Raw genomic sequence first — 25046 nt, forward strand, 5'->3', positions numbered from 1 at the left:
CACATGACAGCTAAATTTGTCAAAGAGAAAAACAGTTCTTAAATATGGGAAGATACAGCATTGTGAAATAAAATTTCTTTCAAAACATTTAACTAGTGTCATTATAGTTTCAAAGCTATTTAGCCTGTATATTAACATAAACAATGTGCAAATGAACATCTATGTTAGTGATTAAACTCAACTTATCCTCCATTCTGAAAACATAGACTAAGCATCTACTAGATACCAAGGTTTACAGTAAATAATTTTAACTATAAATGCCATGGTTCACTTTTAAGAGGAGATAACAGTTTTGGTTTGTTTTAAACCTAAATTATATACATGAAGCCAAAAAAATTATAAGTAATATAGATGAAACATAAAGTTAGAAATATGAAGTTTTCACCAAAGATTAATCTACCAGATCCAAGCTGTTTCTTACTGTCTTCAACTCCTTAACGAGTCTTCTCAGTGTCCATTTAAGTCGTTGCTTCGTTTCAACCTCTTTCCCACATTCCTCTTCTTTTAGTCTTAACTGTTCACTATATTTATTATATAACATGACAGCATTTCCTTTCTCCTCTTTTTCTTGTTTTAAGGCAAGTCTGCAGTTAAATATGGATTACATTAAAATGTGTTTTGTTAGAAAATAAAAAAGTTGATTTTGTTATCTGGCTCTTCCCATGTGGGTTTATTATCCTCATAGAAACTCCTATGCTCTTCTTTCCTTTCTAGTTCTCATGCTTTTAATTTCTCACTTCAGTCTCTTCCAAGGGACATATATATTTAAAAGGTAGTGAGGAAAGAAACAGTCCATTACCTGGTAAGTTTCGGTTACTAGTAACCCTGGTAAATATTACGGAAAAGCATATTTGAAATGTTTCAGTAAAGTAACAAGTTGAAGAAAATTACTTCTTTTTCACGTTATGCAAGTTGAAAATTAGTTAATTAGAACAGATCATTTAGAGTTAGCTAATTTAAAAGAAGTTACTGTTTACAAACAAGTTTAGAAATTCACTAGAAATGCATTTTCATCTTTATGAAATATTGTATGTGTAGCCATAAAAATCATTTACAGTGTAAGATAACACCTTCAGATGTCATTCACACAACATGTATCTGCAGATTACTGTAATCCAAGACTAGGCTAAGCTGTCTAGTAACTGTTACCCCCATCCTTTTTATGTTTCTCTTTTTGGTAACACTTTCAACTTATCTTCTTGATTCTTATGTATTTTATAAGCAATTTTAAAATCTCTTTTTGGAACAAGACAGGATCTAATATCTAATATAAAAGTAAAGGATAATGTGTGTTTCAGCATTGAATTTGGAATTAATTTTTTCTGCATATGAGAGATATGGAATAAACTAATCATCAATTACTTTCCATTTTACTTCTTATTTCATGCATGTTTAGAATAAAACTGGGAAGTCCTAGCCAGAGCAATCAGATAAGAGAAAGAAAGACAGGGCATCCAAATTGGAAAAGAGAAAGTCAAACTATCTCTGTTTGCCTATGACATAATCTTTTAGCTTAGAAAACCCTAAAGACTCCTAGATTTGATCAATGAAATTGGTAAAAGTCTCAGGTTACAAAATCAATGTACACAAATCAGTAGCACTAGTAAACATCAAGAATGACCAAGGTGAGAATCAAATCAAGAACCTAATCCCTTTTACAATAGCTGCAACAACAAAAAAAATCTAGGAATATACTTAACCAAGGAGGTGAAAGATCTCTACAAGGAGAACTAGAAAGCACTGCTGAAGGAAATAATAGATGACACAAACAAATGGAAATATGCCCTATGTTCATAGATTAGAAGAATCAATACAGTGAAAATGACCATATTAACCAAAGCAATCTACAGATTTGATGCAATTCCTATCAACGTACCACTGTCACTCTTCACAGAATTAGAGAAAATACTCCTAAAACTCACAGGGAATCAAAAAAGGGCCTGAATAGCCAAAGCAATCCCAAGTAAAAAAACGAAGCCAGAGGCATCTCATTACCAGATTTCAAACCATACAAGGCTAAAGTAACCAAAATAGCATGGTACTTGTATAAAAGTACATACATAGACCAATGGAACGGAGTAGTGAACCTAGAAATAAAGCCAAATATGTATAACCAACTGACCTTTCACAAAGTGTACAAAGACATAAACTGGGCAAAGAACACCCTATTCAATAAATGGTGTTGGGAAAATTGAATAGCCACATGTAGAAGAACAAAACTGGATCCCTATCTCTAACCATATATAAAAATTAACTCAAGATGGATTAAGCCTAACATGGTGGCTCACATCTGTAATCCTGGTGCTTTGGGAGGCCAAGGCAGGAGAAGGGCTTAATCCCAGGAGTTTGAGACCAGCCTGGGCAACATAGCGGGACCTTATCTCCAACAAAAATATATATATACACACATATAATATATATATAACATATTATATATTTATATTTTATATATTTTATATATATATATATATATATATATATATATTTTTTTTTTTTTTTCTCTTTGAGACAGAGTCTCATTCTTTTGCCCAGGCTGGAGAACAGTGACATGATCTCGGCTCACTGCAACTTCCGCCTCCTGAGTTCAAGCGATACTCTTGCCTCAGCCTCCCGAGTAGCTGGGAATACAGACATGCGCCACCACACCCAGCTAATTTTGGTTATTTTAGTAGAGACGGGGTTTCATCATGTTGGTCAGGCTGGTCTCGAACTCCTGACCTCGTGATCTGCCCACCTCGGCCTCCCAAACTACTGGGATTACAGATGTGAGCCACCACGCCCGGCCCCCAAAAATATTTTTTTAATTAAAAAAGAGATGGATTAAAAACTTAAATCTATAACCTGAAACTACAAAAAAATCTGAAAGAAAGCCTAGGAAAAAACTCTTCTGGGCACTGGCCTAGGCAAAGAATTTATGATGAAGACCCCAGAACTAAATGCAACAAAAACAAAAATAAATAAATGGGACCTAATTAAATGAAAGGGCTGGCCTGGCATGGTGGCTCAGACCTATAATCTCAGCACTTTGGGAGGCTGAGGTGGGCGAATCACCTGAGGTCAGGAGTTCGAGACCAGCCTGACCAACATGAAGAAACCTTGTCTCTACTAAAAATACAAAACTAGCCGGCGTGGCGGCACGAGCCTTTAATCCCAGCTACTTGGGAGGCTGAGGCAGGAGGATCACTTTAACCCAGGAGGCAGAGGTTGCGGTGAGCTGAGATCATGCCATTGCACTCCAGCATGGGCAACAAGAGTGAAACTGTCTCAAAAAAGAAAAGAAAAGAAAAGAAAAGTCTTCTGCACAGCAAAAGAAATAATCAGAGTAAACAGACAATGCACAAAATAGGAGAAAATATTTGCAAACTATGCATCTGACAAAGGACAACAAATCAACAAGAAAAATGAAAATAATCCCATCAAAAAGTACACAAATGACATGGACAGATATTTCTCAAAAGAAGATGCACAAATGGCCAACAAACATATTTTAAAATGCTCAACATCACTAATATTCTGGGAAATGCAAACTAAAACAACAAGGAGCTATAACCTTACTCCAGAATGCTTATTATTAAAAAGTCAAAAAACATTAGATGTTGGTGCAGATGTGGTGAAAAGGGAATGCTTATACACTGCTGGTAGGGATGTAAATTAGTACAACCTCTATGAAAAACAGTAGAGAGGTTTCTCAAAGAACTAAAATAGAGCTACCATTCAATCCAACAATCCTCTACTGGGTATCTACCCAAAGGAAAAGAAATCATTATATCAAAAAGACACCTGCAAATGTATGTCGATTGCAGCACATTTCACAACTGCAAAGATATGGAAGTGTTCCATCAACTGACGAATGGAATAAATAATATGTGGTATGTATATGCTATATATATTCTGGGCTGGGCATGATGGCTCACTCCTTTAATACTAATGATTTGGGAGGCCAAGGCAGAAGGAATGCTTGAGGTCGGGAGTTGGAGATCATCCTGAGCAACATAGTGAGACCCTGTCTCTACAAAACACTTAAAAAGTTAGCCAAGCATGGGAATGTGCACCTGGAGTGCCAGCTACTTAGGACGCTGAGGCAGAGGATGGAGTTCAAGGCTGCAGGGAGGTATGGTCACACCAGTGAACTCCAGCCCCAGGCACAGAGTGAGACCCTGTGTCTACAAATAATAATAATGATAAAAGATGTTCCTTATATCATTAATTATAGATACAAGGTAATTTTAAAACCCAAATTACAATTTGTTAAATGAATAACAAGATTTCATATGGTGGACTTCTATATGGCTATTAAGATTGCAAAGAATATGCATTTATTTATTAGAAGAGTTCACAGTTAACCATTTGTTTTATCATTTCCAAGAATTTCATATTCCACAAAACCGAGGTTTCTCCCCCATTAATCCCAGGAGATAAGTCAGCAATTACAAAATTTCTGATACATTATCTTTAGTATAAATATTTCTTTAGAACTAGAATATCATACCTCAAACTGTACAGCTGTTTCTCCAATTCAATTTTTTGAAGCTCTAACTGTAATTCTGTCTTTTTTGTTTCAGGTAGCTCCTTTTGTAGTACACTGACTGTATTTTCTGTTTGTTTAATTTTTACTGTAAGTTGTTCATAGTCATTATTCTTAAGTTTCAGTAAGTGCTCATAGAAACAAAATGTGTCTTGGATTCTTGATAGGCTAACAGAATCTGTGTCAGGGAGAAAACAAGGTGGAAATAAAATATATGAGTACTTTTTAGGGATAAAGGACTGTGCATTTTAACATTGTCTCCTTCATATATTGAACAAATACGCACTGAGTGTCTACAGTGTGGCATTCTACTAAGCTCTGCAGATAAAACAGACAAGACCTTTACTCTCATTTAGCCTTACGTGTAGTGAGGAACAAAGACAATAAAAGTGACAATTATAAACTCAGATAGATGGTGTAAGAAAACAGAGTTCTATGATCACATAGGAGAATTTGATCTATAGTGGGCCCAGGGAAGATTTCCCTGAGGAAATGAAGGGTGAGAAGGAAGCAGTTAAGCAAAGGGGTAGAGAAGTATTCTAGCCAGTGGACAGCAGGTGCTGAAGCTCTGCTGCAATCTGCTTCTGGCCACGATGGACAGCAAGTACTGATTTACCTTCTTGCCTGAGACAACCAAAAAGAAAACAGACAAAATACATCCTACAATCATTTACCAGGCAGTGAACTTCAGGTAATGAAGACAATGATCCCCGTAAGACAGAAAACAAATGAAATTCATACCAACACTCCAGCTCCTTGCCTTCACAGAGTTTCCAGGCTACTGCACAGAGAGAAAAAACTGACATAGAGTCCACCAGATTCCCTGAGATGAGATGATGAAGCTGAGAGTCTGGTAAAGCCAACGCAGACAGAGATCACAAAACAGAACACCGGAAAGGAGGCAGAGTACAGGGAAAGAACACTGAAGATCTACAAAAATACCTCCTGGGTATCTAGCAGAGTAACAAACAGCACATGTGTTTCAGAAAACCGCCCCAGACCAAGGGGGAAAAACATCTAAAACACACTGGAAAGAAACATGTCTGGTGCTCACAATGTGCCAAAAAGAGTGTCAATTCCCGTGAGTGATGCTGGGAAAACTCAGACTTCGCATGGCAATGAATAGTCATCACAAAGATCTTGCCTCAGGAGCAGGAAATTCGACCAAATCATAAAAGCAAGATCAGAAAGACTGAGTTATTCATATGGAACTCAACTATATATTAAAATTAAGCTCAAGCAGATAGGCAGAGGCATGGAAGATTTTTTTAAGCAAACTACACTTGTAGAGATTCAAATTACAATGTCAAGAATGAAAGCTACAATGGATGGAAGTGAACACAGATTAGACATCACCAAACAGAAGATTCATAAATTTGAGACATCAGTGAACCATAAGAAAACTTCAAGCAGGAATAAGTCCCCAAAGAGGGAAAAAGAGAGACAGAAAGATAAAAAAAAGAATGGTCAAAACTTTCTAAATGTAAAGAAAACTATAATCCTACAAATCCAGAAGTATCTGACTGGGAGAGAGGAAATGAAAGTATACCATTCTAATTTTCTTTTTTTTTTTTTTTTAATTTCAATAGGTTTTTGGGTAACAGGTGGTCCTTGGTTACATGAATAAGTTCTTTAGTGGTGGTTTCTGAGATTTTGGTGCACCCATCACCCAAGCAGCATACACTGTTTCTAATCCATAGTCTTTTATCCCTCACCTCCTCCCTCCACTTTTCCCCCCAAGTTCCCAACCTCCATTGTATTATTCTTATGCCCCTGCATCCTCACAGCATAGCTCCCACTTACAAGTGAGAACAGACAATGTTTGGGTTTTCATTCATAATTTTCTTATGCCATATATGATATGCCATAATATTTTTGAAGATGAACAGTGATAACTTAAAATCATATACTATACATTGTAGTGCAACCACTAAGATAGAAAAAAATAGTTATTGCTAATAAGCCATAAAAGGAAGATAAAAATAAATCACAAAAATTACTGGACTAATTGAGAAGAAAGCAGAAAAAGAAGAAAAGAGAACAAAGAACTGCGGGGACCAATGGAAATCAAACAGCATGATGACAGACAAACCTAACTGTATCAATAAGCACATTATACATGAAACTGGCCTAAAAATCTCAATTAAAATGCAGATTGTAAGGCTGGATAAAAATGCAAGAAGCTACTCTATGCTTCCTATAAAAAAAGTACTTTAAATGTAAAACACAAATTGTTCAAAAGGATGGAAAAAGATATATTAGGCTAAGAGTTGACAAAAGAAGCCTGAGAAGAAATGGCTACGTTTATGCCAAAGTAGATTTCACAGAAAAAAAAACAAAAACCAGCTATAAACACTCATTTCCTAATGACTTAAAAAAGTTCAGGTAATCAAGAACATATAATCTTAAATGTTTGTGCACCTAATAACAGCTTCAAAGTATACGAGGTAAAGATCGATAGAAGAAATAGACAAATTCACACGTACAGTCTGAGATTTGAATATCACTTACTCAATAAGTGATAAAACTAGGGAGCAGCAAATCAGCAAGAATGGAGTAGACTGGAACAACACCATGCTTCTCAAGTACCCAGGGAGCACTTACCAAAACAGACCACATTCTAGGTTCTGCAATCAATCTTAATAAAAGAATTAAATCAGAAGGATTTAAGTTATACAAAGTATGTTCCCTGACCACAAGGCAATCAAATCAGAAATCAGTAACAAAATATCTCATCAAAATATTCAAATATTTTAAAACAAAGTAACACACATCTAAATAACCCTAGGTCAAAGACATGATGCAAAGAGAAATTATAGAGTATTTTGAACTGAATGAAAATGAAAATACTACATATCAGGATTTGTGGTACACAGTTAACAGTACTTAAAATTTTTTAGCACTAAACATCTATATTAGAAGACTCTCAAGTCAATGGTCTTGACTTCCTTAAGAAACTAAAAAAAGAGAAGAAACTAAAAAAGAAGAAGAAGAAGAAATTAAACCCAAAGCAAGCAGAGGAAATGATATAATAAACGTCTGCTATAGTCTGACATTTGCATCCTCCCAGAACTCGTATGCTGAAACTTAATCACAGAGGTGATGTTATCAGAAGGTGGGGCTTCGTGGAGGTAATTAGCTCATGGGAGCCAAGCCTTCACGAATGGGATTAGTGCCCTTATGCGATAGACTCCAGAGGGCTCACTCACTTATTCTGCCATGTGAGGACAGGGATCTATGAACCAGAAATTGGTCCCTCACCAGACACCAAATCTGCCAGCACCTAGATCTTGGACTTTTGTGAAAAATCTATTTCTGTTGTTTATAAGTTACCCAGTCTATAGTATTTTGTTATAGCAGGCCAAACAGACCACAACATCAAAGATGAAACCAATAAAACAGAAAAACAATAGGAAAAAATCAGTAAAACCACACACTTTGATGAGGTCAATAAAAGTGATAAAACTCTATTCAGGTTGATCACAAAAAAGAAGATGCAAATTACAATTTCAGAAACATAGTAATATGACATTTTTATAGATTCTACAGATACTAAAAGAACAGCAATATAATAAGGTGAGCTTTATGTGACTAAACATGACAACTTTGATAAAATGGACACTTTCCTTGAAAAACAAAAATTACCAAGGTTCAATCCAGAAGGAATAACCTGAACTGTCTTATAACTATAAAAGAAAATAGAGCATAAGGAAAGCCTTCCTAGAAAGAAAACTCGAAGCCCAGATAGCTATGCTGGTGAATTCTACCAAATATTTAAGAAGTAATATAACAACTTTACATGACCTTTCCCCCACCCTCAGAAAAAAACAGCGGAGAAATACAACTCATTCTATCACTCTAGCATTACCCTGAACCAGAATCTGACAATGATATTACAAAAACAGAAAACTGCTTCATGAACATAGATGTAAAAATTTAACCAATTTCTCAAGAAACCAAGATATCCTCCTTTAGGTAAGCGAACAACCTCTGGTACAGCCATGCGATAATGAGCTGTCATGCCATGAGAAGACATGAAGGAACCACAAAGCCATATTACCAAGTGAAAGATGCCAGTCTAAAGGCTATACGCTGTCTGATACCAACTATATAACATTTTGGAAAAGGCAAAACTATAGATACCGTAAAAAAAGTCAGTGGTTGCCAGGAGTTGGGGAGGGAAGGCGGGAGAAGATGAACAGATGAAGCACAAAGGAGTTTTAAAGCTCTGAAACTACTTTGGATAATACCACAGTGATAAATACATGTCCTCATACCTTTTCCAAATTCACAGAATGTAAGACACTGAAACTGAACCCTAATATCAACTATGGACTTTGGGTGATTGTGATTATCAATTCAGGATCATCAATGAGATCAAGTGTACCACTCTGGTGAGGATATTGATAATTGTGGAGGCTGTGCACGTGTAGGGGCAGGGAGTACAGGGATAATCTCTGTGCCTTACTTTCAGTTTTGCTGTGAAGCTAAAACTAGTCTAAAAAATAGCCTTGGCTGGGCGCGGTGGCTCAAGCCTGTAATCCCAGCACTTTGGGAGGCCGAGACGGGCGGATCACGAGGTCAGGAGATCTAGACCATCCTGGCTAACACGGTGAAATCCCGTCTCTACTAAAAAAATACAAAAAACTAGCCGGGCGAGGTGGTGGGCGCCTGTAGTCCCAGCTACTCAGGAGGCTGAGGCAGGAGAATGGAGTAAACCCAGGAGGCGGAGCTTGCAGTAAGCTGAGATCCGGCCACTGCACTCCAGCTTGGGTGACAGAGCGAGAACCTGTGTCCAAAAAAAAAAAAAAAAAAAAAAAATAGCGTTTTAAAACTTTCTAAATAAAATCTTGGCAAATCCAATCCAATGATATATTAGAAGGATAATACATCATAAACAAGTGGGGTTTATCCCCAAATACAGGGTTGGTTTGACATTAAAACATCAGTTATTCACCACATTAAAAAACTAAAAGAGAAGAACCATATGATCATCTCAGTAGATAGAGGCATTTGATAAAACACAACATTCATTCCTGATTTAAAAATAAAAACTCCTCTCAGTAACCAAAGAATACAAGGGAACGTCATCAGCATGATAAAGGGCATCTCTGATAAACCTACAACTAACATGTGTCATGATGAAAAACTGAATACTTTCCCTGTAAGATCAGGAACGATACAGGAATGTCTCCTTTCACTATGTTAGTCAGCATTGTACTGAAGCCAGTGCAGTTAGGAAAGAAAAGAAAAGGAAAGCTACCTGAGTTGAAAGGAAGAAGTAAAACGTCTTTATTCACAATCATGATCACATAATAGGGATGGGTAAAATCCAACCTGTGGGGCAGCTTGTTATTTTTGCAAATAAAGTTTTATTGGAATGCAGCTGTGTTTTTTTAACATACGTATTGTCTATGGCTGGTCTCATACTACAATAGCAGAGTTGATTGGCTGTGACAGAGACCATTTTGTCACAAGTTTAAAATATTTACTATGTTTAGTAAGATAACAGTTTGAAAATGAAAAGGTTTGACTACCTTTGGTGTATGTAAAAAAGCTGATTGAATCGAATCTCAATTTTAAAAGTTCATAAGCTACCCAGATTGGAAAAGACAGTTCACCAAAGAAGTTACACAGGTGGTAAATAAGCACATACAGGATGCTCAACATTATTAGTCTTTAGAGTAATGCATATTAAAACCATAATAATATGCATAATACATACCCATCAGAATGGCTAAAATTTCAAAATTAAAAAAACAGCAATAACAACAGCTTGTGATGATACAGAACAATAGGAAATGTCATATACTGCTGGTTGGAATGGAAAATCAATACAAATACTTTGGAAAACAATTTAGCAGTTTCTTAACAAAGAAATACAAAGGGACAGGAAGAGACTTTTTGTGGATGATGAACATGTTAACTCTCTTGATTATGGTGATGGTTTCACATGTGCATACGATTGTGTATTTTACATACATGCAGTCTATCATATATCAGTTATACCTCACTGAAGCTATCAACTGCTGGAACAAACATCTAAGACACTAGGTGGGACACAGAGACAGACAGAGAAGGGTAAAAATGATGCAGGATAAAGCTAAAGGATTCAGATCTCTAACCTTATAGCAATGAGAAGTAGTAGCTGAGTTATAAGCAAAGGAGTAACATGATCAGATCCGAAGTCTTAAAAATATATCATTATGAATGCAGAGTAGACCACAGTTTTAGGAGGTGGGGTATTCAAGAAAACAGTTCTAAGATTCCTAAGATTTCCACAGCATTCCAGGTGGAGAAAAAATGGTAACCTGACATTGGAGGAAGGAATAGGAGAGAAACAGAGTCAATAAAAAGACTGGGAGTGCCACTGACAATGAGAAAAGTACAGTGGAGTTAACATAGCTCTTTGGTGTAGAGTATAAGTTAGTTCTCTTTCTATTTTAACACTGAGCATATTTCTGAGATGAGCTTCACTATCACACATCAGTTCTCAGCAATGTATACACACATTACTGCAGGATACATCAAAAGGCTTTGCATTTATGCAATGGTCCTACCTTTACACTCCATTCCAAGTTGTTCAATCAGCAACAAAAAATTCTCATAAGTAGAGTGAGATAACTCACAATCCTCTGAGGCCGTTTCAGATGGCCCCACTGAGTCAGCAAAGTCAGCCTCAGGATGTACTTGGTTTTTGACCTATAAGATAAATAACACTGTTTCAAAATGTCCTCAAAAGATTTATAGCGTATGCTAAATGTACAGAAGTGGTATTTCTCCATTTTTTTTTAATGAGCAAAAACACAGGCACTTCTTTAAAGCAACAGATTGTTCTTAAAAGGTACTGTTATCAACAGCTACTGTTTCTTAATCACTTTTTCTAAGCAAACAGCTTTAGAACAAAACATCCTTTTTTATTTTACCTTTTAGAATGTGTTTTTTTTCAACATAATATTTTAGATCATTTACTTTTTTACAATACCTTGTTCTTTTCATTAGATGTTTTATCTGCAGGCCTGAAAAAAGAAAAAATTCCTTTTAGAAAAATAGCAAAGATGTAAAATACAAAGAATAATACTATTGTTTTATCATATAAAATATCTGCATTTGTATTACTTCTATTCATCAAGTGTACAGGTAAATTTTTTTACAGGTAATGTAAAATACAGCAATCTTCTACAACAGACATTAAACTATAAACAGAAACAGTAACATTAAGGGATAAAGAAATTTACTACTAATAATATCATTACAAAGAATTAAATTTAGGTCAAGATTTCTGATAGTAAAACCAAAAGAAAAAAAGGTGTTACCTGCATTATGAGATAAAAATAAATATACCAGGGTCTTCTCATTGTTGTCCTTTTCAATAAAAACAAGCTTTTATGGGCACTAAAACCTATTTGGAAAATATTACTCACATTCTTATATAAGGGAAACCCCTTTTTAATGATGATATTAGTTAGCTTTTTCTTGACTTACTATGCAGGTACTATGCATCATTCTGAGTACTGTCCATGTGTCAAACTCACCTCATAACAATTCTGTGAGGTCAGTAACACATTAAGTATTTTATAAAGAAAGAAAATAGGCACAGAAGGGCCATGTGACTTTCCTCAGCCCATACAGCTGGCCAGTAGCAGACCCAGCACTCAAACCCAACAATTCTGCCCCAAAAACATGTGTTTCATGATATGCTGTGAAGGTAATATTTATTTGCAAGTGTTTTAAAGAGAGACGATAGCAGATGAAATCACATTGTCATTCCATTTCCGACTACAACTATAAATAATAATTTCAGAATCTTGCATTTTTTTTTCTAATAAAACAACTTCATACAGAGGCAAGTTCAGAAACCTACTTTCAAAAAACTAAAAAGTATTTTTAATGAAATCCAACAACAGGTGTTCATTCATGTATTCACCCATTCATTCATCCATTCAACAAATAAATACTCATTGAGCACACAATACATGCTGATGGCAATGTTGGTCCAGGGGAACATGGTTTTGATACTTTAGAACTTTATAATCCATTGTGGGTCAACTTGATTAAATATTTTTTAAAAAAACTTTATAGGCCAGGCACAATGGCTCACGCCTATAATCCCAGCACTTTGGGAGGCCGAGGCGGGTGGATAATGAGGTCAGGAGTTCAAGATCAGCCTGGCCAAGATGGTGAAACCTCGTCTCTACTAAAAATACAAAAATTAGCCAGGCGCGGTGGCAGGCATCTGTAATCCTAGCTACTCAGGAGACTGAGGCAGGAGAACTGCTTGAACCTGGAAGGCAGAGGTTGCAGTGAGCCGAGATCGCACCACTGCACTCTAGCCTGGGTGACAGAGCAAGACTCTGTCACCAAAAAAAAAAAAAAAAAAAAAAAAAAAAATCACTTTATAATCCAGAAGTAATAATCTGTGATAGATTGTCAACAGCAAGCTTTTCTAAAGTACTTGAACAAAATCTTCCCCTTCTCCTCAGAATCTAAACAACTATAAAGTTGATACACCTGACATTTTAGAGTACCTTAGCAGATCATACCTATTCATCAAGGGATGTTTAAATTCTATTCAGTATGGCCTAAGTGTTTGCATGTTTATTATCTCACAATTTAAAATAATCTGCATATGATAGTTTAAATTTTCAGTCACCATTTATATGTTCAGTTACACTAATATTTACATTTCTGAACCAATGGTGAAGGAACAAACTCTTACCATAAATCTCTACATGAATAAATACTTCAAGGACAATTAGTTTGCTAAAAATCTATAAAAGATAATGAATCAAGTTTTCAAACACTTAGACATACAAACAAAATTAAATCTCATAAACATGTTCTTCTTGTCCATATCGTTTCCAGCAGCATACAAATACACTCCAAAAGCTTCTATTTTAAAATAAAAAAGAAAGAAAATTCCCTTGAATCCCACATTCTTCTTCAGTTATCACTCATTTCTCTATTGCCTTTCCCAGTAATGGTTCCCTCAAAGGGTGTCTATGCTTATCCACTATAGTCAGGGTTCCATGGCAATTATTTATTCAAACTGCTCCTTGTCAAAGTCACCAGCCCTCATCATAATCGGTCTTTCAGCATTGATATAGTTGAGTATTCTCTAGCTTTGGCAGACTACACTATTCTATTTCCAGGAAAAATAATGACTGCGAATGTTCCTTCTCAGAGAAATAAAAAACTTACACATTTTAACTTATTTCATCCTCATCTATTTCACTTAAACTGCTGTCATCATCTCCTTGTAGCAGACCACGAGTTACTAAATTAGCCTTCTCAAACACTGGTGTAATCACAGACTATTTTGAGGTCCATTTTTTATTTTCATTTTTCTTTACTTCCTTGATATGTAACACAGTACCAGAAGTTAAAAAAATATATAAAAAGCCAATGTTTTATAATAATTCTACTGATAACGAATAAAAAACCAATTTTGTAAAATTCCAACTCTTCCCCATCTCAATTCATTAATTTAAAAAACACAGTTGGGGGAGTGCACCCAAGATGGCCGAATAGGAACAGCTCCAGCCTCCAGCTCCCAGCGTGAGTGACACAGAAGACGGGTGATTTCTGCATTTTCAACTGAGGTACTGGGTTCATCTCACTGGGGAGTGCCGGACATTCGGTGCTGGTCAGCTGGTGCAGCCCAAGCAGTGAGAGCTGAAGCAGGGTGAGGCATTGCCTCACCTGGGAAGCACAAAGTGGAAGGGAATCCCTTTTCCTAGCCAAAAGAAACTGAGACACACAACACCTGGAAAATCGGTTAACTCACACCCTAATACTATGCTTTACCAAGGGTCTTAGCAAACGGCACACCAGGAGATTATATCCCACACCTGGCCCGGAGGGTCCCATGCCCACAGAGCCTCCCTCATTGCTAGCACAGCAGTCTGAGATCTAACTGTAAGGTGGCAGTGAGGCTGGGGGAGGGGTGCCCGCCATTGCTGAGGCTTAAGTGGGTAAACAAAGCCACCAGGAAGCTCGAATTGGGTGGAGCCCACCACAGCTCAAAGAGGCTGGCCTGCCTCTGTAGACTCCTCCTCTGGGGACAGGGCATAGCTAAACAAAAAGCAGCAGAAACCTCAGCAGAGGTAAATGCCCCTGTCTGATAGCTTTGAAGAGAGCAGTGGATCTCCCAGCACGGAGGTTGAGATCTGAGAATGCACAGACTGCCTGCTCAAGTGGGTCCCTGACCCCTGAGTAGCCTAACTGGGAGACATCCCCCACTAGGTGCAGACTGACACCTCACACCTCACATGGCGTGGTACACCCCTGAGACGAAGCTTCCAGAACAAGAATCAGACAGCAACACTCGCTGTGCAGCAATATTCTATCTTCTGCAGCCTCTGCAACTGATACCCTGGAAAACAGGGTCTGGAGTGGACTTCAAGCAAACTCCAACAGACCTACAGCTGAGGGTCCTGACTGTTAGAAGGAAAACTAACAAACAGAAAGGAAACCCACACCAAAACCCCATCTGTACGTCACCATCATCAAAGACCAAAGGCAGATAAAACCACAAAGATGGGGAAAAACCAGTGCAGAAGAGCTGGAAATTCAAAAATTCAGAGCACGTGTCCCCCTCCAAAGGAACGCAGCTCATCACCAGCAACGGAACAAAGCTGGATGGAGAATGACTTTGACGAGTTGAGAGAAGAAGGCTTCAGTTGATCAAACTTCTCAGAGCTAAAGGAGGAACTACGTAACCAGCACAAAGAAACTAAAAACCTTGAAAAAAGAATGGATGAATGGATATCTAGAATAATCAATGCAGAGAAGACCTTAAAAGAACTAATAGAGATGAAAACCATAACACGAGAACTATGTGACAAATGCACAAGCTTCAGTAACTGATTCGATCAACTGGAAGAAAGAGTATCAGCGATTGAAGATCAAATGAATGAAATGAAGCAAGAAGAGAAGTGTGGAGAAAGAAACAGTAAAAAGAAATGAACAAAGCCTCCAAGAAGTATGGGATTATGTGAAAAGACCAAATCTACGTCTGATTGGTGTGCCTGAAAGTGACGGGGAAAACAGAACCAAGTTGGAAAATACTCTGCAGGATATCATCCAGGAGAACTTCCCCAAACTAGTAAGGCAGGCCAACATCCAAATTCAGGAAATACAGAGAATGCCACAAAGATACTCCTCGAGAAGAGCAACTCCAAGACACATAATTGTCAGATTCACCAAAGTTGAAATGAAGGAAAAGATGTTAAGGGCAGCCAGAAAGAAAGGTCGGGCTACACACAAAGGGAAGCCCGTCAGACTAACAGCAGATCTCTTGGCAGAAACTCTCCAAGCCAGAAGAGTGTGGGGGCCAATATTCAACATTCTTAAAGAAAAGAATTTTAAACCCAGAATTTCATATCCAGCCAAACTAAGTTTCATAAGTGAAGGAGAAATAAAATCCTTTACAGACAAGCAAATGCTTAGAGATTTTGTCACCACCAGACCTGCCCTACAAGAGATCCTGAAGGAAGCACTAAACATGGAAAGGAACAACAGGTACCAGCCATTGCAAAAACATGTCAAATGTAAAGTCCATCGATGCTACGAAGAAACTGCATCAACTAGCGAGCAAAATAACCAGTTAATATCATAATGACAGGATCAAGTTCACACATAACAATATTAACCTTAAATGTAAATGGACTACATGGTCCAATTAAAAGACACACACTGGCAAATTGGATAAAGAGTCAAGACCCATCAGTTTGCTGTATTCAGGAGACCCATCTCACACGCAGAGACACACATAGGCTCAAAATAAAGGGATGGAGGAAGATCTACCAAGCAAATGGAAAACAAAAAAAATCAGGGATTGCAATCCTAGTCTCTGATAAAACAGACTTTAAACCATCAAAGATCAAAAGAGACAAAGAAGGCCATTACATAATGGTAAAGGGATCAATTCATCAGGAAGAGCTAATATCCTAAATATATATGCACCCAATAGAGGAGCACCCAGATTCATAAAGCAAGTACTTAAGAGACTTACAAAGAGACTTAGACTCCCATACAATAATAATGGGAGACTTTAACACCCCACTGTCAACATTAGACAGATCAATGAGACAGAAAGCTAACAAGGATATCCAGGAATTGAACTCAACTCTGCACCAAGCGGACCTAATAGATATCTACAGAACTCTCCACGCCAAATCAACAGAATATACATTCTTCTCAGCACCACATCACACTTATTCCAAAATTGACCACATAATTGGAAGTAAAGCACTCCTCACCGAATGTACAAGAACAGAAATTATAACAAACTGTCTCTCAGACCACAGTGCAATTAAACTAGAACTCAGGACTAAGAAACTCAATCAAAACCGCTCAACTACATAGAAACTGAACAACCTGCTCCTGAATGACTACTGGGTACATGATGAATGAAGGCAGAAATAAAGATGTTCTTTGAAACCAATGAGAACAAAGGTACAACATACCAGAATCTCTGGGACACATTTAAAGTAGTGTGTAGAGGGAAATTTATAGCACTAAATGCCCATAAAAGAAAGCTGGAAAGATCTAAAATTGACACTCTAGCAACACAATTAAAAGAACTAGAGAAGCAACGGCAAACACATTCAAAAGCTAGCAGAAGGCAAGAAATAACTAAGATCAGAGCAGAACTGAAGGAGATAGAGACACAAAAAAACCTTCCAAAAAATCAATGAATCCAGGAGTTTGTTTTTGAAAAGATCAACAAAATTGATAGACTGCTAGCAAGACTAATAAAGAAGAAAAGAGAGAAGAATCAAATAGATGCAATAAAAAATGATAAAGGGGATATCACCACTGACCCCACAGAAATACAAACTACCATCAGAGAATACTATAAACACCTCTATGTAAATAAACTAGAAAATCTAGAAGAAAAGGATAATTTCCTGGACACTTACACTCTCCCAAGACTAAACCAGGAAGAAGCTGAATCCCTGAATAGATCAATACCAGGCTCTGAAATTGAGGCAATAATTAATAGCCTACCAACGAAAAAAAGTCCAGGACCAGATGGATTCACAGCTGATTTCTACCAGAGGTACAAGGAGGAGCTGGTACCATTCCTTCTGAAACTATTCCAATCAATAGAAAAAGAGGGAATCCTCCCTAACTCATTTTATGAGGCCAACATCATCCTGATACCAAAGCCTGGCAGAGACACAACTAAAAAAGAGAATTTTAGACCAATATCCCTGATGAACATCGATGCAAAAATCCTCAATAAAATACTGGCAAACCGAATCCAGTGGCACATCAAAAAGCTTATCCACCATGCTCAAGTGGGCTTCATCCCTGGGATGCAAGGCTGGTTCAACATATGCAAATCAATAAATGTAATCCAGCATATAAACAGAACCAAAGACAAAAACCACATGATTATCTCAATAGATGCAGAAAAGGCCTTTGACAAAATTCAACAGCCCTTCATGCTAAAAACTCTCAATAAACTCGGTATTGATGGAACGTATCTCAAAATAATAAGAGCTATTTATGACAAACCCACAGCCAATATCATACTGAATGGGCAAAAACTGGAAGCATTCCCTTTGAAAACTGGCACAAGACAGGGATGCCCTCTCTCACCACTCCTATTCAACATACTGTTGGAAGTTCTGGCTAGGGCAATCAGGCAAGAGAAAGAAATCAAGGGTATTCAGTTAGGAAAAGAAGACGTCAAACTGTCCCTCTTTGCAGATGACATGATTGTATATTTAGAAAACCCCATCGTCTCAGCCCAAAATCTCCTTAAGCTGATAAGCAACTTCAGCAAAGTCTCAGGATACAAAATTAATGTGCAAAAATCACAAACATTCTTATACACCAGTAACAGACAAACAGAGAGCCAAATCATGAATGAACTTCCATTCACAATTGCTTCAAAGAGAATAAAATACCTAGGAATCCAACTTACAAGGGATGTGAAGGACCTCTTCAAGGAGAACTACAAACCACTGCTCAGTGAAATAAAAGAGGACACAAACAAATGGAAGAACATACCATGTTCGTGGATAGGAAGAATCAATATCGTGAAAATGGCCAAACTGCCCAAGGTAATTTATAGATTCAGTGCTATCCCCATCAAGCTACCAATGAGTTTCTTCACTGAATTGGAAAAGCCTGCTTTAAAGTTCATATGGAACCAAAAAAGAGCCCACATTGCCAAGACAATCCTAAGTCAAAAGAACAAAGCTGGAGGCATCATGCTACCTGACTTCAAACTATACTATAAGGCTACAGTAACCAAAACAGCACGGTACTGGTAAGAAAACAGAGATATAGACCAATGGAACAGAACAGAGTCCTCAGAAATAATACCACACATCTACAGCCATCTGATCTTTGACAAACCTGAGAAAAACAAGAAATGGGGGAAAGGATTCCCTATTTAATAAATGGTGCTGGGAAAATTGGATAGCCATAAGTAGAAAGCTGAAACTGGATCCTTTCCTTACTCCTTATACAAAAATTAATTCAAGATGGATTATAGACTTAAATTTTAGACGTAATACCATAAAAACCCTAAAAGAAAACCTAGGTAATACCATTCAGGACATAGGCATGGGCAAGGACTTCATGTCTAAAACACCAAGAGCAATGGCAGCAAAAGCCAAAATTGACAAATGGGATCTAACTAAACTACAGAGCTTCTGCACAGCAAAAGAAACTACCATCAGAGTGAACAGGCAACCTACAGAATGGGAGAAAATTTTTGCAATCTACTCATCTGACAAAGGGCTAATATCCAGAACCTACAAAGAACCCAAACAAATTTACAAGAAAAAAACAAACAACCCCATCAAAAAGTGGGCAAAGGATATGAACAGACATTTCTCAAAAGAAGACATGCATACAGCCAACAGACACATGAAAAAATGTTCGTCATCACTGGCCATCAGAGAAATGCAAATCAAAACCACAATGAGATACCATCTTACACCAGTTAGAATGGCAATCATTAAAAAGTCAGGAAACAACAGGTGCTGGAGAGGATGTGGAGAAATAGGAACACTTTTACACTGTTGGTGGGACTGTAAACTAGTTCAACCATTATGGAAAACAGTATGGCGATTCCTCAAGGATCTAGAACTAGAAGTACCATATGACCCAGCCATCCCATTACTGGGTATATACCCAAAGGATTATAAATCATGCTACTATAAAGACACATGCACACGTATGTTCATTGCGGCACTATTCACAATAGCAAAGACTTGGAATCAACCCAAATGTCCATCAGTGACAGACTGGATTAAGAAAATGTGGCACATATACACCATGGAATACTATGCAGCCATAAAAAAGGATGAGTTTGTGTCCTTTGTAGGGACATGGATGCAGCTGGAAACCATCATTCTCAGCAAACTATTGCAAGAACAGAAAACCAAATACCTCATGTTCTCACTCATAGGTGGGAATTGAACAATGAGATCACTTGGACACAGGAAGGGGAGCATCACACACCGGGTCCTATTGTGGGGAGGGGGTTGGGGGGAGGGATAGCATTAGGAGATACCTAATGTAAATGACGAGTTAATGGGTACAGCACACCAATATGGCACATGTATACATATGTAACAAATCTGCACATTGTGCACATGTACCCTAGAACTTAAAGTATTAAAAAACCACAGTTATGAATTACTAACAACATATAAAGAAATATATATTTCCTGCCTCAAAAACCATGTAATATGCAATTATGATACAATGTGTAGTTTAAGAGTTGATATATGAAGTTATATTTTAACACAAGGAAGGCATTACAGAAGAGGCAAAATATAAGAGGAGTTTACCAGGGAAAAACAGAGAAAACTACTGCACTTGGAGAGTGGAATGAGAGCACAAAGATTAGTCTCATGGAGTCTAGGTGTTTCCTAGGAACTTGAATGGAAAAGTGTAAAACACAAGGAAAGTAAGAATGGAAGATGAATGCTACATTAAAAAGCTAGAGTCAGCTGGGTGCGGTGGCTCATGCCTGTAATCCCAGCACTTTGGGAGGCTGAGGCGGGTGGATCATGAGGTCAATAGATCAAGACCATCCTGGCCAACATGGTGAAATCCCGTCTCTACTAAAAATACAAAAAGTAGCTGGGCTTGGTGGCACGCCTGTAGTCCCAGCTGCTCAGGAGGCTGAGGCAGGAGAATTGCTTGAACCCGGGAGCCAGAGGTTGCAGTGAGCTGAGATCGCCACCACACTCCAGCCCTGCGAAATAGTGAGACTCCATCACAGAGGGAAAAAAAAAAAAAGCTGGAGTCCACTGGACACAGGCAATGACTCTTACACATGAAACTCATATTTAGATCTGTGCTATGTTTTGGGTTTTGTTTTTTAAATTTAATAATGTTTAAACAGTTTAAACAAAGTTTTAAAAATAACAGGCACATATTACATGAAAGAAATCAGGAAAATGTCTTGGGAAGAAAAAAATCTTACTGTTAAAATTCCTAAATGTATTATAGTCATTATATAGAGTTCAAAAATAGCAATATTCTGATTAGTTATAAAAGTTTGTTTGAAAATAAAATAATTTGATAAATTTCCTACATGTTTAGTCTAGTATTTAGTCTTAATATAAAAAGCTGGATTTGTCAGCAGAACATTGTAATTTTTTTAATGAAGTAAACACACATTATATCACTATCATTGCATGGAACAGAATGTGAACAAAAAAAAAGATTAAGGAATAAAAAAAGAGTATTGCTATCGTATAACTACATACATTAACAAAGAGATAAACATTTCCCACTGGAGATTATGTTAGGAGTTTAGCAGAAGTCTCTGAAAATAAAAACTGAAACAAAACTAATAATTGCTTTTTGTTTGTTTTTAACTATGTACAGAATTCTTCTGGTTAAGATTAAGCATCAAAACAAAACAAAACAAAACAAAAAAAACGGATCTTCCTGAGAGCAATTATTAAACAATTCCTCTTGACCCACACTTCCAAATTAAGTCTACAGTTCTGGAATATGAAATCATTTTCATTTTAAACATAGTTGATGGAAGGCAACTTTTAAACAGAAAACTGCAGTTTAAAGTTGCCGCAAACTTAGGACAGAACTGACCTGTAGCCATGGTAGTAACAAGCAACCACCCACAGCCAGTTGTAAATACAGTCAATCAATCAGTGATCATTGGCCTCTCTCACCAACCAGTATCAATGTGGGCCACCTGCTTCTGAAAGACAGCCAATCAAACACAAACTCACTCCAATCCACAAGCCTGGGAGTGTTAACCAACCCACAGCAGCCTTGCTCAGACAGCCATGTTTCTCCAGATGATGTCAACCCTCTTATGCCGCTGAGAGTCCGCCAATCCTTCAAGTCTGCTCCTCCCACAGTCCTATATAAGATCAACAGCTGCTCTGTCAGAATACAGAGTGCCTGATGAGCATAGCTCTCTTCTAGAAAGCTATACATTCCAACTTGGTCTTTTAACTTCAAATACTGAAGGTTCATAATCACTTGGAAACAATCTTTAAGTCCATCAAATTTACCACCCTTATATTTAATTTTCTTTATAAATTACCAGTGAAATTTGTAACTCCTTTGATCCATTTTATTGTAAGTAAAACTATCATGATTATTAGTAAAAGTATAGTGAGTAACCACAATATTGAGCTTTTCTCTCTAAATGGAAAACTATTAACATAAAGAATGTAGCTTATTATGAAGAGCCAAAAAATCCAAAAATGCATATAATTGCTAGGCAAAAGTGTTAGAATGAGCCAATGTCAAATCTTTTTTTTTCTTTTTTTTACATGAGAAACAGTCTAATGTTTAAAACAATATGCTGAAGGGTAAACTCCACTTGCTCATATAATAAATATTTATTGAGTAGAAACTTATTGCAAGTTAGGCCCTACTCCTACTGATGGGAGTGAAATAAACACAATAACAGTACATAGATTAGGCAAAATATACAGTGTTAGGGGAGAAAAACTAAAGCAGGAAAATGAAATGTTTACAGGTTTGAGAGGAGGGGTGGTGGGTATTTTAGGATGGCCAGAAAAGTCCTAACTGAGAAAGTGGCTTTGAAGTAAAGAACTGAAGGAATGGAAAGAGAAAGCCAGGAGGCTAGCTGAGGAAAAGGCATCCCAGACACACACAGGGAACTGCCCAGTACAGACGTGTGCCTGGAGTTTTTACGCAATAGTGATAGATAAGGAAGAGCAAGAAGTTCAGCGTGGCTGAAGCAGAGAAAAGGGAATAAGAAACAGAAGTTTAAGTGCGAGAGGTAATGGGGCATATTGTGTGTTGCCTTCTAGGTATGAGGAGGAAGTGAAGTAAGAGGCAATCAGATGGGTCTGAGCAGAGGAACAACATCATCTGACTTATGTTTTAAATACGGCCACTGAGTTAAGAATTGATGAAAAGAGGATTCTTTTAAAAAACAGAAAGACCAATTAACAGTCTATTACACTCATCTAGATAGCAGATGGTGGTGGCTTGGACATGAAAGCTATGACTGGCTTCTGGATATATTCTTCAGGTACTCCTGACAAGATCTGCTGATAGACTAGATGTGAGGTGTCAGAGAGAGAGGTGAGTCAAGGATGACACCTTGGTTTCTAGCAGAGCAATTGCAAGAGTTACCATTAATGCAAATAGGAGACTATGAGAGGGGTAGGTATGAGAAAGAAAAAATCGGTACCCCAATCTTGGGCCTGGTAAGTTTGTGATACCCAACAGTTCATGACCAACCAAACAGAGATGTCAAGTACGTAGGTTGGTATAGAAGTCTGGAATTAAGGAGAGAGATCTAGGCTGCAGATACGCATTTGAAAATCATTAGCACACACAAGGTAGTAAAAGTCGTGAGAGAGAAGTCATGAGTCCTGGGACATATCAATGTGTAAAAGGTGGGATATGAGAAGAAAGCAAAACAGACTACGACAGATGAAATAGAAAGGCAGGAAGAAAAGCCAGGAGAGCGAGTGAGATCCTGAAAGCCAAGTGAAGATACTGTTATGGAGGGGAGAGTTTTCCATTGGATCCAATATTGTTGACAGGTTAAATAAAATGAGGTCTAAGGAAACAATGTCTAGATTTACAAATCAGTGGTAAATTTGAGAACAACAATCTTGGAAGAGTGGTGGGAATGAAAATTACTGGTGTCTGCTCAAGAGTGAATGGACAGGAAATCTGAATCCACGAGTATAAACCATTCTTTCAAGGCCAACATACCTAGGGGCATGACTGTAGACGATCTAATTTTCTTCTTGTTTAGCTGTATTTTTCAATTCTTATATAACTATATACTATATTTTTACCCTTTAAAAGTTTTTAAAATTATATCTATATGACATTTTTGAAATGCCAGATGAAGGTATTAAATAACAAATTCATTAACTCATAAAACCAAAAAGCCTCTTGAACATTACTAGATTATATAAGCTGATTATCATTTTGCTCCTGCTTACACATAAAGACCAAGGAAGACTAAAAGTTTCAGAAGAAGTATTTCTTGCTTAATAAAAAGCATCTAATTCTAGAATATTTTATACTCATCAAATATACAAAATAATAGTCAAAATATGGAATTCTATAATAAGAATAAAAGGGGACGAGTGCAGAAAATGATCTTATTTTGTAAACCAAATTTGTTGAAATTATATGAAGCCACTGTTGAAAAATATGGTGTGTTTCCTACTGAAATACATTATCTTTTAACAGGAAGGATAATGGCAAGCATGTAGGGTACCTTTAAAAAGAGGATTCACTGCATAACAGCACCTTGGTTTTAGCCCAAGGATCAGCAAATTGGTGCTTGTAAGCCAAATCCAGCCCACTGCCTGTTTTCATAAGGAAATTTCCTTGAAACACAGCCACACTTACTCAATTTACAATTCACAAAGCTTAAAATATTTACTAACTGGCTCTTTACAAAAAGAGCTGTCCAACTCTTGGTTCAGTAGATCTGAGATCCTCTGATGTATTTTAGTAAGTTTTACCCAATATATTGAAATGCTTATACGGAATATGAATCCCCATGTGCAATCTCTTGGCAATATTCAAGTTAATTTGAGGATCTGGTATTTCAGCACTCACACATTGAGAACAAAAAACAAAAAAATAATAACTAGCAATTCTGTTGCACACAAGGTACAGTGTCAATGTAGCATGTAGCTAGCTTCTTCTTATAACTCAGCAGATATTACAAGAATTCCAACAAAACTGGCTTAAGATGTGTCATCAAACTAAAGTCTTTAAATATACTTTAATTTTGAAATAATCAGTACAGTCCAGGTCTAACAACTTCATTTATCAAAATGATTGCATACTACATTATTTTCTGGGAATGACAACTATACCATTTCTTTATTGCTAAGGATTTAGGCTATCTCCAACTTTTTGATATTACAATGCTATAATAAATATCCTTATACATAAGTATATATGTAACATATATAAATATCCTTAACATATCATATATACTTAATATTATACATATTTAACATATTAACCTATTGTATATTATATACTACATGTA

General features: G+C 37.0%; 1 protein-coding gene across 1 annotated transcript in view; it reads right to left on the reverse strand.

Annotated features, from left to right (window-relative positions):
* The window catches only part of LOC112610185 (coiled-coil domain-containing protein 144A-like), a 90088-nt gene that overhangs the window by 33583 nt on the left and 31459 nt on the right, over window positions 1-25046 (reverse strand). Inside the window, exons 7-10 of the mRNA XM_025363509.1 lie at window positions 11511-11544; window positions 11086-11227; window positions 4490-4703; window positions 401-584 (exon numbers count right to left, since the gene is read on the reverse strand). Coding sequence (XP_025219294.1) covers window positions 401-584; window positions 4490-4703; window positions 11086-11227; window positions 11511-11544 — 574 coding nt within the window. The remainder of the gene's footprint in view (window positions 1-400; window positions 585-4489; window positions 4704-11085; window positions 11228-11510; window positions 11545-25046) is intronic.

This window comes from Theropithecus gelada, chromosome 16, assembly GCF_003255815.1.
Source record: "Theropithecus gelada isolate Dixy chromosome 16, Tgel_1.0, whole genome shotgun sequence".
Taxonomy (NCBI): Eukaryota; Metazoa; Chordata; class Mammalia; order Primates; family Cercopithecidae; genus Theropithecus; species Theropithecus gelada.